The 16240-nt window shown below is 45.4% G+C and overlaps 1 protein-coding gene across 5 annotated transcripts in view; it reads right to left on the minus strand.

The window, feature by feature from the left end:
* The window catches only part of ADAM19 (ADAM metallopeptidase domain 19), a 98929-nt gene that overhangs the window by 27538 nt on the left and 55151 nt on the right, over positions 1-16240 (minus strand). For 4 of the 5 annotated variants that reach the window (XM_021939910.2, XM_003900439.3, XM_009209480.4 and 1 more), the window contains exons 6-11: positions 14969-15161; positions 13921-13986; positions 8536-8607; positions 4400-4566; positions 2135-2219; positions 743-882 (exon numbers count right to left, since the gene is read on the minus strand). In XM_021939910.2, coding sequence (XP_021795602.2) covers positions 743-882; positions 2135-2219; positions 4400-4566; positions 8536-8607; positions 13921-13986; positions 14969-15161 — 723 coding nt within the window. The remainder of the gene's footprint in view (positions 1-742; positions 883-2134; positions 2220-4399; positions 4567-8535; positions 8608-13920; positions 13987-14968; positions 15162-16240) is intronic. The other variant, XM_021939909.2, reaches the window with a different exon arrangement.

The raw sequence follows: 16240 nt of genomic DNA on the forward strand, positions 1-16240 counted from the left end.
TGCATTGTTTCTTGGAGGCATTGAAACACCATTCTCTAAGAAAGAATCATAAGCAGGCCCGAATGGTTTGGGGTAAAAGAACACAAGGTCCTATCATGATGCCTTCCAAGGAGCCTGGAAGAACCCAAAGATTTGTGCTGCCTGAGTCCAGATGCTAGAAGACAAGTCCTTTGAAGAAACTTCCTAATTTTCTTCAAAGGCTCTGGTTTTAAAAATCCCTCAACACCACAGGGAGATGCAGCTGCCTCACCCTGTTCCTCACGGGTAACACAGCCTGCAAATTCCCTGAGAAGTCACTGTAGGGTGTATGGATGGCCCTCTTCTTCAACTTGTTCTGTTACATCCGAGCTTTCAGTGAAGCCTGGAATTGAAACAGCACTGATTCAACTCTCTTGGGATAGAAGAATTAAGGTTTGTGGCTATGATCAAAATGTGTCCTCATCAAAAATTCATGAAATTAAAAAGACACATGTGGCCAAGCCAATTTATAACTCAAACCCTTAAAACAGAATTAAGTAAATTTAGGGTTACACCAGCACCAAACCTCCTGCTGGAAAGTTAAGTTCTTGCCACACATTTGCCTTGGTCTTCTCGCAATTTCTTTGTTGTAAAAACCACATTTTTTTGGCCCCATCAGAAGTTTAAGGGAGTCTCACTGGGACCAGCTGGGAGGAACTCCTGTGTCACACTGTCCAGGTGTGCCCACCCTCCTCCCCATCCTCCCTCTTCCTGTTCGACTCACCCAGTGGCAGCCGCCATGATGCACCCACCGTCAGCTGCACTGGCCGAGCAGCAATCCGCAGAATCATGAGTCATGCCAAAGTTGTGGCCCATCTCGTGGGCCATGGTGGCAGCCACGCCAATGGCATTCTCGGAGTGGTCCTGCTCAGAAGACAGAGTTGAGGTCAAGGTCTAGGGGACAGATCCGCCTCTGCCCCCTATCCCTGCCTTATCCTTAGCCAAGTCTTACAGGTCTCCACCAATTCCACTGTCACTGAGCATACAGACTCTCTATATGTGCCTCTGACAGCAAGGCTGAATCTGCTGTCACTAGGAGGAAATCAAATGTTTAGAAGTCCGTGTTTCTGAGTTCTCCAAGGTTGCGGACCACAACTGACCTTCTGATGAACTTCCAGACCAATAAATGCTTTCTGAATAAATAAGAGGAAGATTTTTCCCCATTCTTCTTCTGAACCTATATCCCTTTCCAGACATAAGGGAATCAACATAGAAAACACCACCTTGATTCAAACATAGGATGTACTCGGCTTAGTGTTTCCTGAGAGAGCCACACAAGACAGATACACTCCAGGCACAGCACTTGGTGTACTGTCTGGTATGTAACTGTCAGACACAAAAGCTAAAGAAATCAAGAGGAAAAAACCCAGCAGGAAAGAAGCAGCAGAAAGATTTACTAAACATGGACGTGTGTTTCCTGCATTATTTCATTTAATTCCCATTCTTATCCTATGATTATCAACTGTAAAACTATGTTTCTTTACAGCTGAGGACACTCATTAACTCCCCCAAAATCACACAGCTGTTCTTTGAATCCAACAGGCTCAGACCCTAGAGCCTGTGGTTTTGGCCATTATGCTACTTTGTCAATAAATACAGAATGGATAGAGGGACAGACAAATAGATGGAGAGAAGTCTTCCTCGATATGCACTTCACAGGTTAGAAATACAGAGTCAAAACAAATAGTCTCATGAAGTCAGAGTGAATTTCAAAAGAAGGCAGTAATTTCCTAACCATGACTTTGAGACAGGTTCTTGTTTCTTAATGACATATATAACAGCACACGACCTGGAATAAAAACATTTTTAACCTCTACTCTTTTACTATTTTCCAGTCCCTGGTTTGGAACATATGAGATCTAGTGATGAATGCATGTAATCTCTTCAGGGTTCCTGAGCTTGGAGATACGGAATGAACTATAATAAATGAAAATTCACCCTTGGGTACCTCCATCTCTTAGAACTTAATGACTTCATTTTAAACAACTGCCCTTCCTGATATCAAAGCTTTTTCTGCTACAATAATAAATATCAACTTTTTTTTCAAAAGATGACCTCTGGTCTTGTAAGGCAGTTCAGCGCCTTCTGCCGCACACACACATGGGCTGAGACTCACCATGTTGACTCCTCCAGACTGGTACACAGAGCACATGGCCATGAGGGGGGCCAGGCCGATGGTGGTGCCGTGGAAGGACATGCCCCTGCAGGAGGCAAGGAGAGAGGGTGACCTGGGAGGGGACTGAGAGGGCTGTTCCAATGTGCCCGGGAGTAGGTGGCCATCCCGGGGTTCCTTGGCCCTGCTGACTTTCCCAGGTCATCCCCAAGGGTAGAGGCTGTTGTAATCAGGCCAACTGGACAACTTCCAGCTCACCACACCTCTCACTTCCTCTCACCTACTCCCTCATGACTCCAGAGAAACACAAAGAGAGAGAGAAAGGTCGTTTATCCCCCACAATATACCCATAACCGATTCTTTGGAAGGAAATGGGCAGGGTTTGCAAAGCTGCATCGCATTCCTGCTGCACAGGAAAAGGTCAGAGGGAGAGGTTGATGGAAGGGTGGCACAGATTCTGATGCTGAAGTGAATCATGCCCACTTCCACCAGCTGCCGGGATCCAATGCCTTATCCCTGGCTCTGTGGTGTGAGTCCCCGGGGCAGGGGTGGGGGCATCGGGGCTGCAGCTGTGGGGCTGATGATGCTTCATTCCCACATACTCAGGGGCCAAGGAAACAGCTGTGTCCCATCAGGAGCCTCACAAAGTGCAGCTGGATGCAAGAATGAGCTGTTTCTGCCTTTGTTTTGCAATGGGATCCTCATCTGCCAGCAGCAAGCTGCATTTTCCCCAGTTGAATACATCCTTCTTTTAGTTACATACATCCAGGGTAGGGGAGAAGAAAAAAAAAAAACTACCAATGTTTCTGTGCATGCCACAAACATGTAATATATTTAAAGAATCTATGTGAAATTCATTATGTGGCACTTATCTCCATGTTTGTCTTCTGATCTAGACCATGATATCTTTGACAGCAAGACTATCTTAACTATTTTGGGATCAGTAGAACCTAGCACAGAATGTCACACATAGTGGGTATATAATAAATGTTTGCTGAATTACAGGCAGACTTATCTTCAGAGAAACAATCTGCAAAGAAATATGCAAAATCTATGTAAATTGTATGAAGTCCTACTAGTTATTTTCTAAATGTTCCAAAGTTCAGGCCAAAAGTTCTAATAATCAAAGACTCTTCCTAGGCAAATGTATTGCCATGAAGTAACTGTTCACAGCCCAGGTTTTGGGACAGTTATTTTTCCCAGTTTCTTTAAAAGGATAAGCCAAGGTTTAAATGATTATTGGCTCAGCTATATTTAGGGAACAGAAGAAAAATGGTTTTAAGGCCAGGCATGTGTGACTCACGCCTATAATCCCAGCACTTTGGGAGGCCGAGGCGGGCGGATCACTTGAGGCCAGGAGTTCAAGACCAGCTTGGCCAACATGGTGAAATCCTGTCTCTATTAAAAATTTAAAAATTGGCCGGGTTTGGTGGTGCATGCCTCCAATCCCAGCTACTTGGGAGGCTGAGGCACTAGAATTGCTTGAGCCCGGGAGGCAGAGGTTGCAATGAGCCGAGATGGTGCTACTGCACTCTAGCCTGGGCAACAGAGGGAAACTCTCTCTCAAAAAAAAAAAAGAAGAAGAAGAAGAAGACAAATGGTTTTATTATCTATATGCCTTTTGTTGTAACTGCCTCAAAATAACTCCAGAAGTCAACACTAATAAATACCAAATAATCACCCTGGGGCACAGTCACATGTGACCCCCATCGCTGTCTCTCTGGGGCTGATGAAAATCTAGCACAATCCCTCCTCAATGTCTCCCTCCAGCCAAACCCTCAGTTCCTGCACTGTCTCACACTTCAACTCTCTCAGACACTCAGCCCTGTGCCCCTTGGGAACCAAGTGAAGGACAACACAAGGGGCCCCTTCTCCTGTGCCTGTGTTGGGAGATCAGCTCATGTATTAGAACAAAGTGCCAGGAAGATTGAGATGAGCCTCTTAGAAAGTCTAAGACCTGACCAACAGTCAGTCCCTTCCCAAATATATACGCAATTATTTCAGATGCTCAATGGAATATGGGTAAGTCTAATTTTCCCATTAGACTGTAAACACGTCTTAGGACTAATGTGACTCAGGCTTTTAAACATTTTCTGGGGTATGCTGGGTACAGAGCGCATGTTTAGGAAATGCCTGATTCTCTGGACCAGGGAGTCAGAATGGCCTTGTACAACCAACACTCGCCATGGGGCAAACTCTGAGCATGTGCACGGTGGGCAGAGGCTTTGCAGCCAAGGACAACACAACATATGGAAAAAGGCTATTTACGTGATTAATTGGGCGTTGTCATGGTACTTCTGGGCAAGCAGCTTGCGCCTCCAACTGAGAAAGGACCAGAGGGTAGAGTATGGATTCTCTGAAACTTCACACATGTTCCCGTGAGTCCACACTTCCAAGCCCACGAGAGCAATCCGGATGTTCAAGGATCGGTAAAACTGAAAGGACACAGAAAAACACAGTATGTCTCAAACCACCTGGGATTTAAAAGCCCCTTCCTTTCATTCTGCTGGAGCTTGAGATTAGAAAGAAAAAAAACTAAAACTAAAAAATAAAAATAAAAATAAATTTAAAAAAAAAAAAGCCCCTTCTCAACCTAAGAACTCAGAGCACAGATACCAGATTTCTCTTCTGCCCATGGCTCCAAGGGAAGGAGGCAACTGGTGTTATTGACATTTTTTAGAAAGGGAAAATGAGGTCCTGAGAGAGAGCAGGACATTCTGGTGGCAGAACTGCGGTGACTTTGCTTAGAGATGACTGAGATAAGAGATAAAATTGCTTTCAGATATGAACAGGTCTATCATGTGGAAAAAGGGTTAGCGTTGTTCGGCATGATTTTCAAGTAGGGCTTAGGTCAACAGGTAAAAGAGACGGAAACATACATTTCATTTTAAAATAGGAAGAAGGCTTTCAAACAAAGCTGGTCATGAGATAGCTCAGAGTTGAGCTTTGCTGTCTTCTGTAATCAGTGCCCTTGGCCAGGTTGTCTGGTACCATTTTTTCTCCCAATTTCTTACATGGGCCTTATCTTTCTTATGGGTATCTCAAAAGTTCTCTTGTATATGGATTTTTAAAAACCGTCTCATTGAGGTATAATTTGCATACCATAATACCCACCTATTTTAGGTGTACAGCCCAATACGTTTTTGGTAAATTTACCAAGTTTTAAAGCCATCACCAGCCAAGTGTGGTGGCTTATACCTGTAATCCCAGCAATTTGGGAGGCTGAGGCGGGCAGATCACCTGAGGTCAGGAGTTTGAGACCAACCTGACCAACGTGGAGAAACCCCGTCTCTACTAAAATACAAAATTAGCTGGGTGTGGTGGCGCATGCCTGTAATCCCAGCTACTCAGGAGGCTGAAGCAAGAGAATCGCTTGAACCCGGAAGGTGGAGGTTGCGGTAAACCGAGATTGTGCCACTGCACTCCAGCCTGGGCAACAAGAGTGAAACTCCATCTCAAAAAAATAAAAATAAAATAAAGCCATCACCATCATCCAGTTTTAGAATATTTTCATCACATCAGTAAAATCCCTCATGTCTATTTACAGTCATTTCCCATTCTCACCCTCAGTCCCAGGCAACCATGCATCTACTTTGTTTTTATTCTGCCTTTTCTGGACATTTGTTTTACAATATGTGGTTTTGTGTGTCTGGCTTCTCTCACTTACCATAATGTTTTTGAGATGTATCCATGTGGTAGACTGTATCATTTGTGATTTCTCTTTATTGCTGAATAATATTCTTTTGTATGGATATACCAAATTATATTAATATATGGATATTTTATTATAAAATATCTCCCACTCATTTTGGAAGTAAATGAGTATCAACGACATAAAAGTGCATAGATATGCTTATTCTTCAAATTTTCTTCCCCATCCCTGGATAGTCTCAGGTTTTGTCAAGGATGGAATAAGCAAGTTGCAAGCAATAGACTACAGAGGTTGTTAGTAATCTTCAGGGTTTTGTGCAAACCAGAGATCCTGAAATTCTATACGCAAGATCTGACTCAACCTCCTCGAGGCTAGAGCTGCATCTAACCTTTATGGCCTGGCATCTTTCATCTCATACAAATATAAGGAGGAAGAGGGTTTTCTTTAAAACTAAACCACTGGAAGGTGTGAGTACAACAGGTTTTTTGATGGGTCCACCCTACAAATACTGAGCCCGTGACTTAATAAAAAGCCCCATGTATGGAGAGTTCGTATGAGCAGAAGATACCATCTTAATCCAAAATTGGTAGGTACTGCCCCAGCTAAAAAGAATAATCATAGCACCAACATTTTTCCATCTCTTTTTATGTACTAGGCACTGAGGCTTAGAGAAGTTAAGGAACTTGCCCAAAGTTTCAGCAAGAAGATAGTGGAGGCAGGATGAAGTCCTAAATTACAGCCTCAGAGCCTATGTGTGACCCTTTACTGCCTCCGTGCTGCAGTATCGACACATCCAGATAAGCCACTTGCTCCAAGAAACGCTGGTCAAGATGGGCTCAAGATTCAGTGAAATATCAGTTTATTTCAACGGAAATTTTGATTTTTCTGTTTTGTGCCAGTTCAGTCGTTAACAGAAAATAAAAGGTTCAGATTCCAATTTGAATTTGCTTTCCTAGGGAGCTTTTGAAGGAAGTAAACTTGGCTTTTTTTCCACAGTTACAGAAAAACATTTTGGATTGGGTTCATGATTCAGCGCAGGAGTGCAATTCATTCCAGTTTTAGTTCAACAATAGTTCAGTTCAAGTAGCTGGGTCAGCAAGCTCCAGAGAAGTGGGCGTGGCTTCCCTCACCAGCCAGGAGTGACTAACAGCAGCCGCGAGGAGAGAGCCAAGACAGGATGCATGGGCCACCCAGGCTTAGGGCTTTCAGTAAGGACTCGGGCTTGCTGGTGCCTCTCTTCTCCCTTCACTTGTCACCAGCACCCTTGGCTCCATCACCTACCCCACAGAGGGGATACCCAGCCAAGTCCCCACCTGCCAGGTCCCCAAACAATGGATGTCACATGGGTGAAAGCAGAGTCGGCCTCCCATATTCTCCCCAGGGAAACAAGCTTCCCATGTTTTCCCAGATGTTGAGTGTTTGGGTTGTAGGATTATTTAAATGTTATTCTTGAGTGAGTCAGGAGCTAGAGAGAGGACTGGACTGTGTCCCTAGAGTCTGTCCTTCCAGGAAATACCAGTGTTTGACTTTCACCTGTCACTGACCACTGACCTGTGTTTCCAGAGCCATCTAGGGCAGAAAAAAAAAACCATGGGCATGGAAACTGCCATCACATGACTTCAGAACGCTAATATATTTGCCTATTGGTCCCTAAAAAATATTTTAAGTAATCTCCTATATTCTCTAGTGTTTAGGAAAAAATGATTTTCCTTTTAGGCCTGGAATTCATGAATCCCTAGCAGGCCCAAGGTTAAGCTTCATCAATGTTATGAGTGTTCTAAAATTGTGCAATAATCGTTACCAGATTCTCAAAGAGACCTGTGATCCCAAACACATTAAAACCTACTTTTGAAAACTATATACTTCTAGCCTACCAAGAGGCTACTGTCGTTCTAGGTTACCTATTCTGCATTTTGTACTATAACAAATATCCTCTTTCTTATACACAATGTATTTCCAAGTCCCAGACCAGCCTATTCTAGTAAAATTCAAAAATGTAGGTATTTCCCAAGAGCATCTTGTAAAAGGTCCTGACCTAGGAAAGTTAACCATTTGCACATCCTTCCTAAGAGGCAAGACATAATTTCAGGATAGTTTTACACATGGAGACTTTACAGATTAGCCCCAAGTAACTCACTTCTCATACAACCCACCTCTCAAGCAACCCACTTCTCAAACAGCCCACTTCTCAGACAACCCACTTCTCAAACAGCCCACTTCTCAAACAGCCCACTTCTCAAGGCTGTGTGTCTTTCCCACCCTGACCCACCTCAGTTCCCTCCTAAGTCAGAGAATCCCTGGGCTTTGTATCTGGAGGAACCTTAAAGAACCTTAAAGGATTCTTAAACTGGGCTCTTCCATGCCCAAGCTGCTTGGGATCCACTGCAGGGGTAAGAGGAAGGGGTCAGAAGGACAGTGTTCTGGGTCCTCACCCCTGCTCCCGCTTAGAGCAGTCTGTTTTCATTCAACTTTTATACTAGACATTGGCATAAGATTTCATTTTTTAAGATTCCACCAGAAAAATAAAAATAACAAAAAAAAAAAAAGAAAAAAATGTGACTCAAAGAAAATGAGTTACTTGCCTAAGGGTATGTAGTTCAGGGCTCTGTCATGACCGCCCTGGGCCTCTATGGTATTGCTCATTCCCTTTCAGAAGATGGCTGGGGCAGCCAATCCAGTAGAAGGCAGCTCCAGTGCCCTTGGAAGTGCTGGCACCTGGCACCTTTCCCACAAAGTACACACCTGGTCTCACCTTATCAACATAGTTGGCGATCTCTATGAGCTTGTGTTTGGTGGCGTCCTGGTCTCGTCGATTCTTCTGAAACTAAATGGGACAAGCAGAGTCATGTGAGATCCCAGAACCTCTCGCAGGGTGCTTCCTGCGCCCCATTACTTGTCTTTGAATTTGCTCTTATTTTCTTCTGTCTTCTATGAGCCGTCATTTTTATGCAATTGTCTTCCCCACCACAGTAAGAGCTTATGGAGGGCAGTACCTGTCACATCTATCTTTGTATCCACAGCTACTAGCTCAGTGCAGCACACACAGTAGGCATGTAATAATTATGCATGGAGTTGAACTGCCTTCCTCTAACCCTTGAAGCACCTCTTATTCTCCTGCCCTTCAAACTACAAGGCCTCTGACAAACTCCCACTGGGGCTTAGGAGGACTGATCCAATCCTCACCTCGGTCATCACCGCAACATGAAGCCACCATCGCACAGATCTCACGAGGCTTCCCTACATGTGGTCAATCAACAATGATCGAATTGTTGCTGAATGCCTGCTATGGGCAAGGCATTGCGCTTAGCACTATGTAGGACCCAGAGAAGTGTGAGATCTTGGTCCTAGCCTAGAGGAGCTTCAATTAAAACAGAAAGGGCCAGAAATAACTGTGGCAAATCCTGAGTGACAGATCCTGTACTTAAGGAGTATACAACTGAAATGGTCTGAGAAAACCTGCCTGGAAAACGTGCACAGAAAAACCACAGTAGGAGGCCATGTGAATGGCATGAGTGCTAACGAGGAGGACCATAAGACACTGGTAAATAGGCTTCATCTTGCACACCACTCAGATCCACTGGCAATGCCTTCTACAGTGAGGAGAATTCTGAGACTGCATCAATTCAATCAGACATTTCTTTTTTTTTTTCTTTTTTGAGACTGAGTCTTGCTTTGTCGCCCAGGCTGGTGTGCAGTGGTGCAATCTTGGCTCACAAGCTCTGCCTCCCAGGTTCAAGCAATTCTCCTGCCTCAGCCTCCTGAGTAGCTGGGATTACAGGTGCTCACCACCAAGCCCGGCTAATTTTTGTATTTTTAGTAGTGATGGGGTTTCACCATGTTGGTCAGGCTGGTCTCAAACTCCTGACCTCAAGTGATCCATCTGCCTCGGCCTCCCAAAGTGCTAGGATTACAGGCGTGAGCCACCATGCCTGGCTGCAATCAGACATTTCTAACCAAGCATAGGAAAGAAAGCTGTGTTCCATTAGAAATATCTGCCATGGGTACCAGAAAGAGGACATTTCAGTGTGAATACCTTCTATTTACCATTCCTGCCTCAAAAAAATAGATCTCTCTGAGCTGCGATGAAGGAAAGCTTCACGGTGTAAAGAGAAAGCCTGCTACAACTGCAAGTTAAATTTGAAAATGATGGGCATGTCCTGTATACTGCCATTGTTACATAGAATCTGGGTCCTCTCTAATTTATCTTGGGTACCCACTGTACATGTTACTTCAATTCTGAACCTTCACGTCCTTCCTCCACTCTATCCTGCAAGAGTATCTAAGCAAGAAACAACAAGAACAGCCAAGTAAAACACCCTGGGATATTTGTTCGGCCAGAGGTGTGTCCCAGCCCTGACACAGGGAAGAAATCCACCATTTCCCTTTCAGCACAGCTTGTGGACATTCTCAGGCTTCCTTAAAACTGCCACTCACCAGAAGAGAATCTGTCACCACCGCTTTCTAGAGTGAGATTCAGTGAGATACTGTAACTTAGACCTTTCCAAGGTGTTAATCCAGGAGTTTCTCATTCTAGAGGTCTCCTGTTTCTAAATTGGTCTCTCAGCACAGATAGCATTGCAGCATTTCCATTCATTTAGTAATATTTATTAGACCATCAGGGTCAGATTTCGTTGTCTTTCAAAAAAATATTAACCTTCTTCTCTTCAAAGAACTGCCTAATGAGACCACCATAATTTAAGGAGTGAATTCTGTTGTCCAGAGTAGTCTGAAGCAGGAGTCGGCAAACCTTTTCTGCAAAGGTCAGATTAGGCTTTGTGGCCATATAGTCTCTGCTACAACTCTTCAACTGTGCAGTGGTGGCTCGGAAGCAGGCCTGGATGATACAGAAACCAACGGGCCTGGCTGTGTTGCAGTAAAACTTTGTTTCCAAACACACAGTACAGGCTGGATGTGACCATGGGGTATAGTTTGCAGACCCCTGATCTAAAGAAAGGACTATCTCAAGCTTACATTTTCTAGGGTGACACAGCAGGTACCACATGCAGCACCATCCTTTCCCAGCCACTTGGCACTGTACCAGCATCATGGAAGTCCTCTACAGGCCTGTGTTTACAGCTATCCTGTCTACCCCTACAACAGTCCACCTTACTCTTTATTCCGCCCCGGATTCCGTTCCACCTGGGGAATGAATAAACTAGAAGCTCCCACCGAGGACCAGGGAGCGAGGAGCTGCCTGCTCACTTTTACTGCTGACAGCTCTCTCTCTAGGCAGCAGCAGCGTCTTGCTCTCCCTATCTGTGTCTCCACTTCCTCCTCTGCATTCAGAGCCGCAAGGTGAAGGCTGTCCTGTCTCGGCAGGAGGTTATAAATCATGGTAAAGCAGCCCTCCCCTTTCCTGCCATCCCATCCTCTCAGATTGATTAATTAATTGTCAAGAATATATTTCTGTCTGCAGAGGATGGAGACAGGTGGAGAGGGGATGATTCGTGAGCCTGTGAACCCAGCCTGGCCTGTTACACCCCCACCCCAGTCCCTCAAATGAATCATTCAAAGCCTTCAGCGGAGGGGTGCCCAGGGCTCTGAGAAATGAGCACATTCCTTTATCCGCCACGGCTGCATGAATCACAGCCCTGCTGGGAACCCAGGGCTGTTGCTGAGATGCTCTCCTTTGTAAGAGAAAGATGGCTCTAGGTGACACCAGAGTCCCCGAGGCACCTTGAGCAGACACTTTTTCTCTGGGGGTGTGCTGTGACCCTGGAGGTCAGGAGACAGAAGATGCCTAATCCCTGCCTCCCCCCATGCTGCCCACTTCTCCAGCTGCTGGAGATTCACACCCAGTGGGTTTTAAAACCTGCACAGAATTCCTCTGAGAACAGTGCAAGGCCAAAGGGGAGAAACACCCCACCTTTAAACTAGAGCAGTTGGGCTCTATATACTTAAGTATTGGGATTCCCAGGAACTGCCATCTAACCAAAGGATTCTGTAGCTGAAATAAATGACTCATGACCATTGTATTAGATGATCACAGATGCAAAGCTTAAATGGAAAAATGTCCCAGAGTCAGAGGAGCTCGGTTTTCTTCCACCAGTCCTCCCACGACGGGCAGTCGTGCAGGGCAGGCCAGAGTCAGTTCTCTCCTCCCATGACTTTGGAGCCTCAGCTGGCTTTTAAACCAGCTTTGGATTTTGCTCCCCACACTATTCCCCCATCCTATACACACACGAGTCTTTGGAGAGGAAACAGAAAACATAGAAAACACACACACACACACACACAGCTGTTGGAAAAACCAATATCAACATCAATTAAAAAGCTAAACGCTTTTCAAAGCAGAGCACAATGTTCCCTCGGTCTGGAATGCCCTTCATCTCCACTCCTCTGCCCAGTTAACTCCTCCTTGTCTTTTAAGGCAGCTTCAAGGGCCACCTCCTTCTGCCACTAACTAACATCCAGTGACTAACACTCAAAGACCTTCTGGCCTGCAGCCTAGTGCTCTCCCCATACTACCAGGCCCTGCCGCCAGGACACGTGCTTTGGAAATGTGACTAGATATAGGCGACTTAGACTGAGCTCTTTGGGGAGATGGTAGCTAAACCATGCGGATGGGATACAGACAGACTGGGAGTAGCGATGGGCTCTATCCTCAGGAGAGACCAAGGCCAGTGTCTGCCCTGCTCCAACACAGAGAGCGCTCAGCTCATAATGACATCCAATGCACACAAGATGCGCTTAGTACTTATATGATGGAGACGCTAAACACAGTGAGAACTGGAGGTAACATCTGGCTAATTTAGGCAAATATGGGCTCAGGGGCCTAAACTCACTCTTTAAGTGTCTGCTTCAATGTTAGAGAAGCTTTCCCTAATTCCCAAAACCATGTTGAATCCCTCATTATCTGCGCTCTCATCCCTCCTAATGGTCCATCTTAGTGCTTATCACATTTTGGACCTACAGGTTTGTGTGCTGTTACTGCAAACTCTGCGATGCCAGGGGAGGGTACGTCTTCTTGAGAGCTATATGTCCAGGTGCTTAGCACATAATAGAAAATCAAGAGATCATTGATGAATAAATGAAATATATGATGAGCCAGGTGAGGGTTCATCAAATCTTAGAACCTGTCTGATTTGAGGAACATGGTGTTAAGGGCTGAACTGCTGTGCCTTTAGGTTAGCAGTTCTCAAACTTGCCTGTACAACCCAATCGCCCAGAGGTCTTGTTAAAACATGGATTCCTAGACCCCATCCTGATGGTCTGGGATTCAGGTGGTCGGGGGTAGGGCCCAAGAATTTGCATTTTATATAAGTTCACAGGTGCTGCTGACGCTGGCACTCTGGGAACCACATTTTGGGGACCATGGCTTGAGGTCATCATTTGGCATCATTTGACATGATTATAAAAATGGACCCACACACATGGGCAAGAACACAGTTTTCAGTCAGATGACTAGGAATGTACTTATTATCTTTGCAAACAAAAAAGAGTTTTAGAATTTCCATGGACAATTCATGGGTTCCTAAGAATAAACACCAGAACCTTAAGGTCTTCAGACCCAGTTCAAGAAATGTTAATCAGATAACTGTCTTGATTTTCTATGTGATTGATGTATCAAGCCAGGAGAGGCTTAGCTGTGTGGGGCGGGGGGCGGGGGGCGGGGGGCGGGGGGAGGGGAACAAAGGGTCAGGGGAGTGAGGGGAGTTCCCCCCAGCCATGTTTAAAATGGCAAAAAGAGCCTTTGGTCAGATTTTTTTTTTCTTTGAGATGAAGTTTTGCTCTTGTTGCTCAGGCTGGAGTGCAGTGGCACGATCTCAGCTCACTGCAACCTCTGCCTCCGAGGTGCAGGCAATTCTCCTGTCTCAGCCTCTCATGTAGCTGGGATTACAGGCATGCACCACAATTCCCAGCTAATTTTGTATTTTTAGTAGAGACGGGGTTTCACCATGTCGGCCAGGCTGGTCTCAAACTCCTGACCTCAGGTGATCCACCCGCCTTGGCCTCCCAAAGTGTTGGGATTACAGGCGTGAGCTGCTGCGCCCAGCCCTTGGTCAGACTTAAGGTCAAAATCATAGATGAACTGGAGAAAGATAAATAGAAAACATTTCCCCAAACAGTCTGGAGCCTGGAATGGAAAGCTATCAAGAGAGCAGTTTTTCTGTCAAACCCATTGCCTCCCCCTTACCTCTGCATAATCAGCCACGAGGTAAAGCTCCACATACTTCATGGAGTTTAAATCTTCCCTTTTCATCTAAGAAAGAGAAACAGATCAGCGCTATAGAAATGGTGGACTTGGCCTCATTTTTAAAAAACTGCTAAGAAACAGAGCTGCTGGAGAAGCAGCAGCTACCTCCGTAATGATTTTGTCATTGGGCACTAGAGATGTTCTTGGCTGTGGTGGCCGTCACTCACATAACACCTTCCACTGCCATTTGGTTATTGCTGGAGGCTGCTCTGGGACACTGGATTCAGTCCTTTATTCTTAGAAAATACTGAGATGAGCTGGTGAGCACAGGCAGGACAGAGGCCAGCGTACGAGAGGGAGTGTGCTAACCACCACGTTCCCACAGAACCTCGAAACCTCAAAACCTCAAAACACCCTGTGTTTTCAGTATGAATCAATATGAGGACTGTGTGCATAGGGTGTAGTGTCTACTCCAATAGGGAAGGCATACTTTTCTTTCCCACTTTTTTATTTTTATTTTTTTGAGGCAGGGTCTTGCTCTGTCACCCAGGCTGGAGTGCAGCGGCGCCATCTCAACTCACTGCTATCTCCGCCTCCCGGGTTCAAGTGATTCCCGTGCCTCAGCCTCCCAAGTAGTTGGGACTACAGGTACCCAGCCACCACGCCCAGCTAATTCTTGTACTTTTAGTAGAGATGGGGTTTCGCCATGTTACCCAGGCTGGACTCAAACTCCTGGCCTCAAGCAATCTGCCTGCTTTAGCCTCCCAAAGGGCTAGGATTATAGGCATGAGCCATGGCACCCAGCCTTCTTTTCACTTTTTAAGCTTTCTGAAGTCAGCATCTGAGTGTTTTAAAGGTAGTGGTGCTTTCCCCAAAAGCAGTTATTCTATTATGAGGGTATTTCACACTCAACAATGACTTAGAATAAAAGAAAAACACTATTTCCTTCTTCTTAGGCATCACCCTTCAATTTAGAAATACTCCTGGATTCAAAGTAAGCAACCTCAGAGGGGACAAGTCTGTCCCCAGGTTGGGCCTCAAAACTCACCCTGCGAGGTCGCTTCTTGGTCTGTTGTGTAAACTGAAGAGCCCAGTCCCTGGTGCTGAGCTTGGAGTGCCCGAACCCACAGTTTCCCGGGGGCGGCTTGAGATGTTCAGATCTGTAAATAAGGTGTTGGCCCTCGCTGTCAGGGAGGGGCTCGATGACGTAGCTGAGGTTGCTGCTCACTGTAATCAGTCCTCTGTTGAGAGGAGAAATAGAAACTCTGGTCAAAGATTATGGTTCTGAAAAAGTCCCTTGTGTAGGTCTCAGTTTCTCCATATGCAAAATGACATAGTGGGTTTTGATCATCGGTTCTTAACCTCATTATGGGGCCATGTACCCCTTTGTGAGACTCTGATGCAAGCTCACACTTCCTCTCTAGAGAAATGTACATATACATAAAACGTGGTGCATGAGCTCAGGGCACTTGGACCTTCCCCACCCACCCCACCCCACCCAACCACCACCACCAAGCTCATCGTGAGGCTCCAGGTTAAGAATCTCTGGACTGGGAAATCTCAAAAAGTTCTGAAAAGGCTGTACCTGTGACACTTAAAACTTATGAAGGATGGTAGGTCCAGGATTCCAAAAAGCCTCCCAAACCAAAACATGGCATAGGACAAATCATGGGTCAAAACTTTAGAGACTCAGAAAAAGCAGTACAGTGGCCAGAGAAAGAACAGTGGCCTGCAAGTGAGGTGACCCAGGTTCTGGATTTAGCTCCAACATTCAATGGTCATATGCTCTTCAACAAGCAACTTAAATCTCTCCAAGCATCAGTTTCCTCATCCCTAAAATGGCAATTATAACTTATCAGGACTCCTGGATGACTAAGTGGAAAGACAAGGGTCTTTGTGCTTGGAAACTAAAGCTAGATGCATCAGTGATGACATGCCTACCTGTCCCAACTGCCCCACGTCAGCACGGCAGTTATTTGGTGAAGTGACATCCACCACTAAGCATGAGTGACTACTTTTTTTCCTCCCTTGATTATAGATACTAGCATTGAACTCAGAATAAACTCATGGAGCCCTTACTGTGTCCTACACATAATCTAGACATAATCCTTTTCCTCAAGAAACTCACAGTCATCTGGAGGACAGTCACACACATTTACTGAGCCCCTGCTGCGGGCCAGGTTATCATGCTAGTTGCTGAGGATGGAATAGTGAACAAGACACACCAAGTGCCTACCCTTGTGAAGCGTTGAGTCTAAACATTGGAATAAGTCACTCTAATGTATAACAGAGAGAGCAAAAAGTTTCATCACCCCTTGGA

This window comes from Papio anubis, chromosome 5 (assembly GCF_008728515.1).
Source record: "Papio anubis isolate 15944 chromosome 5, Panubis1.0, whole genome shotgun sequence".
In the NCBI taxonomy this organism is placed as follows: domain Eukaryota; kingdom Metazoa; phylum Chordata; class Mammalia; order Primates; family Cercopithecidae; genus Papio; species Papio anubis.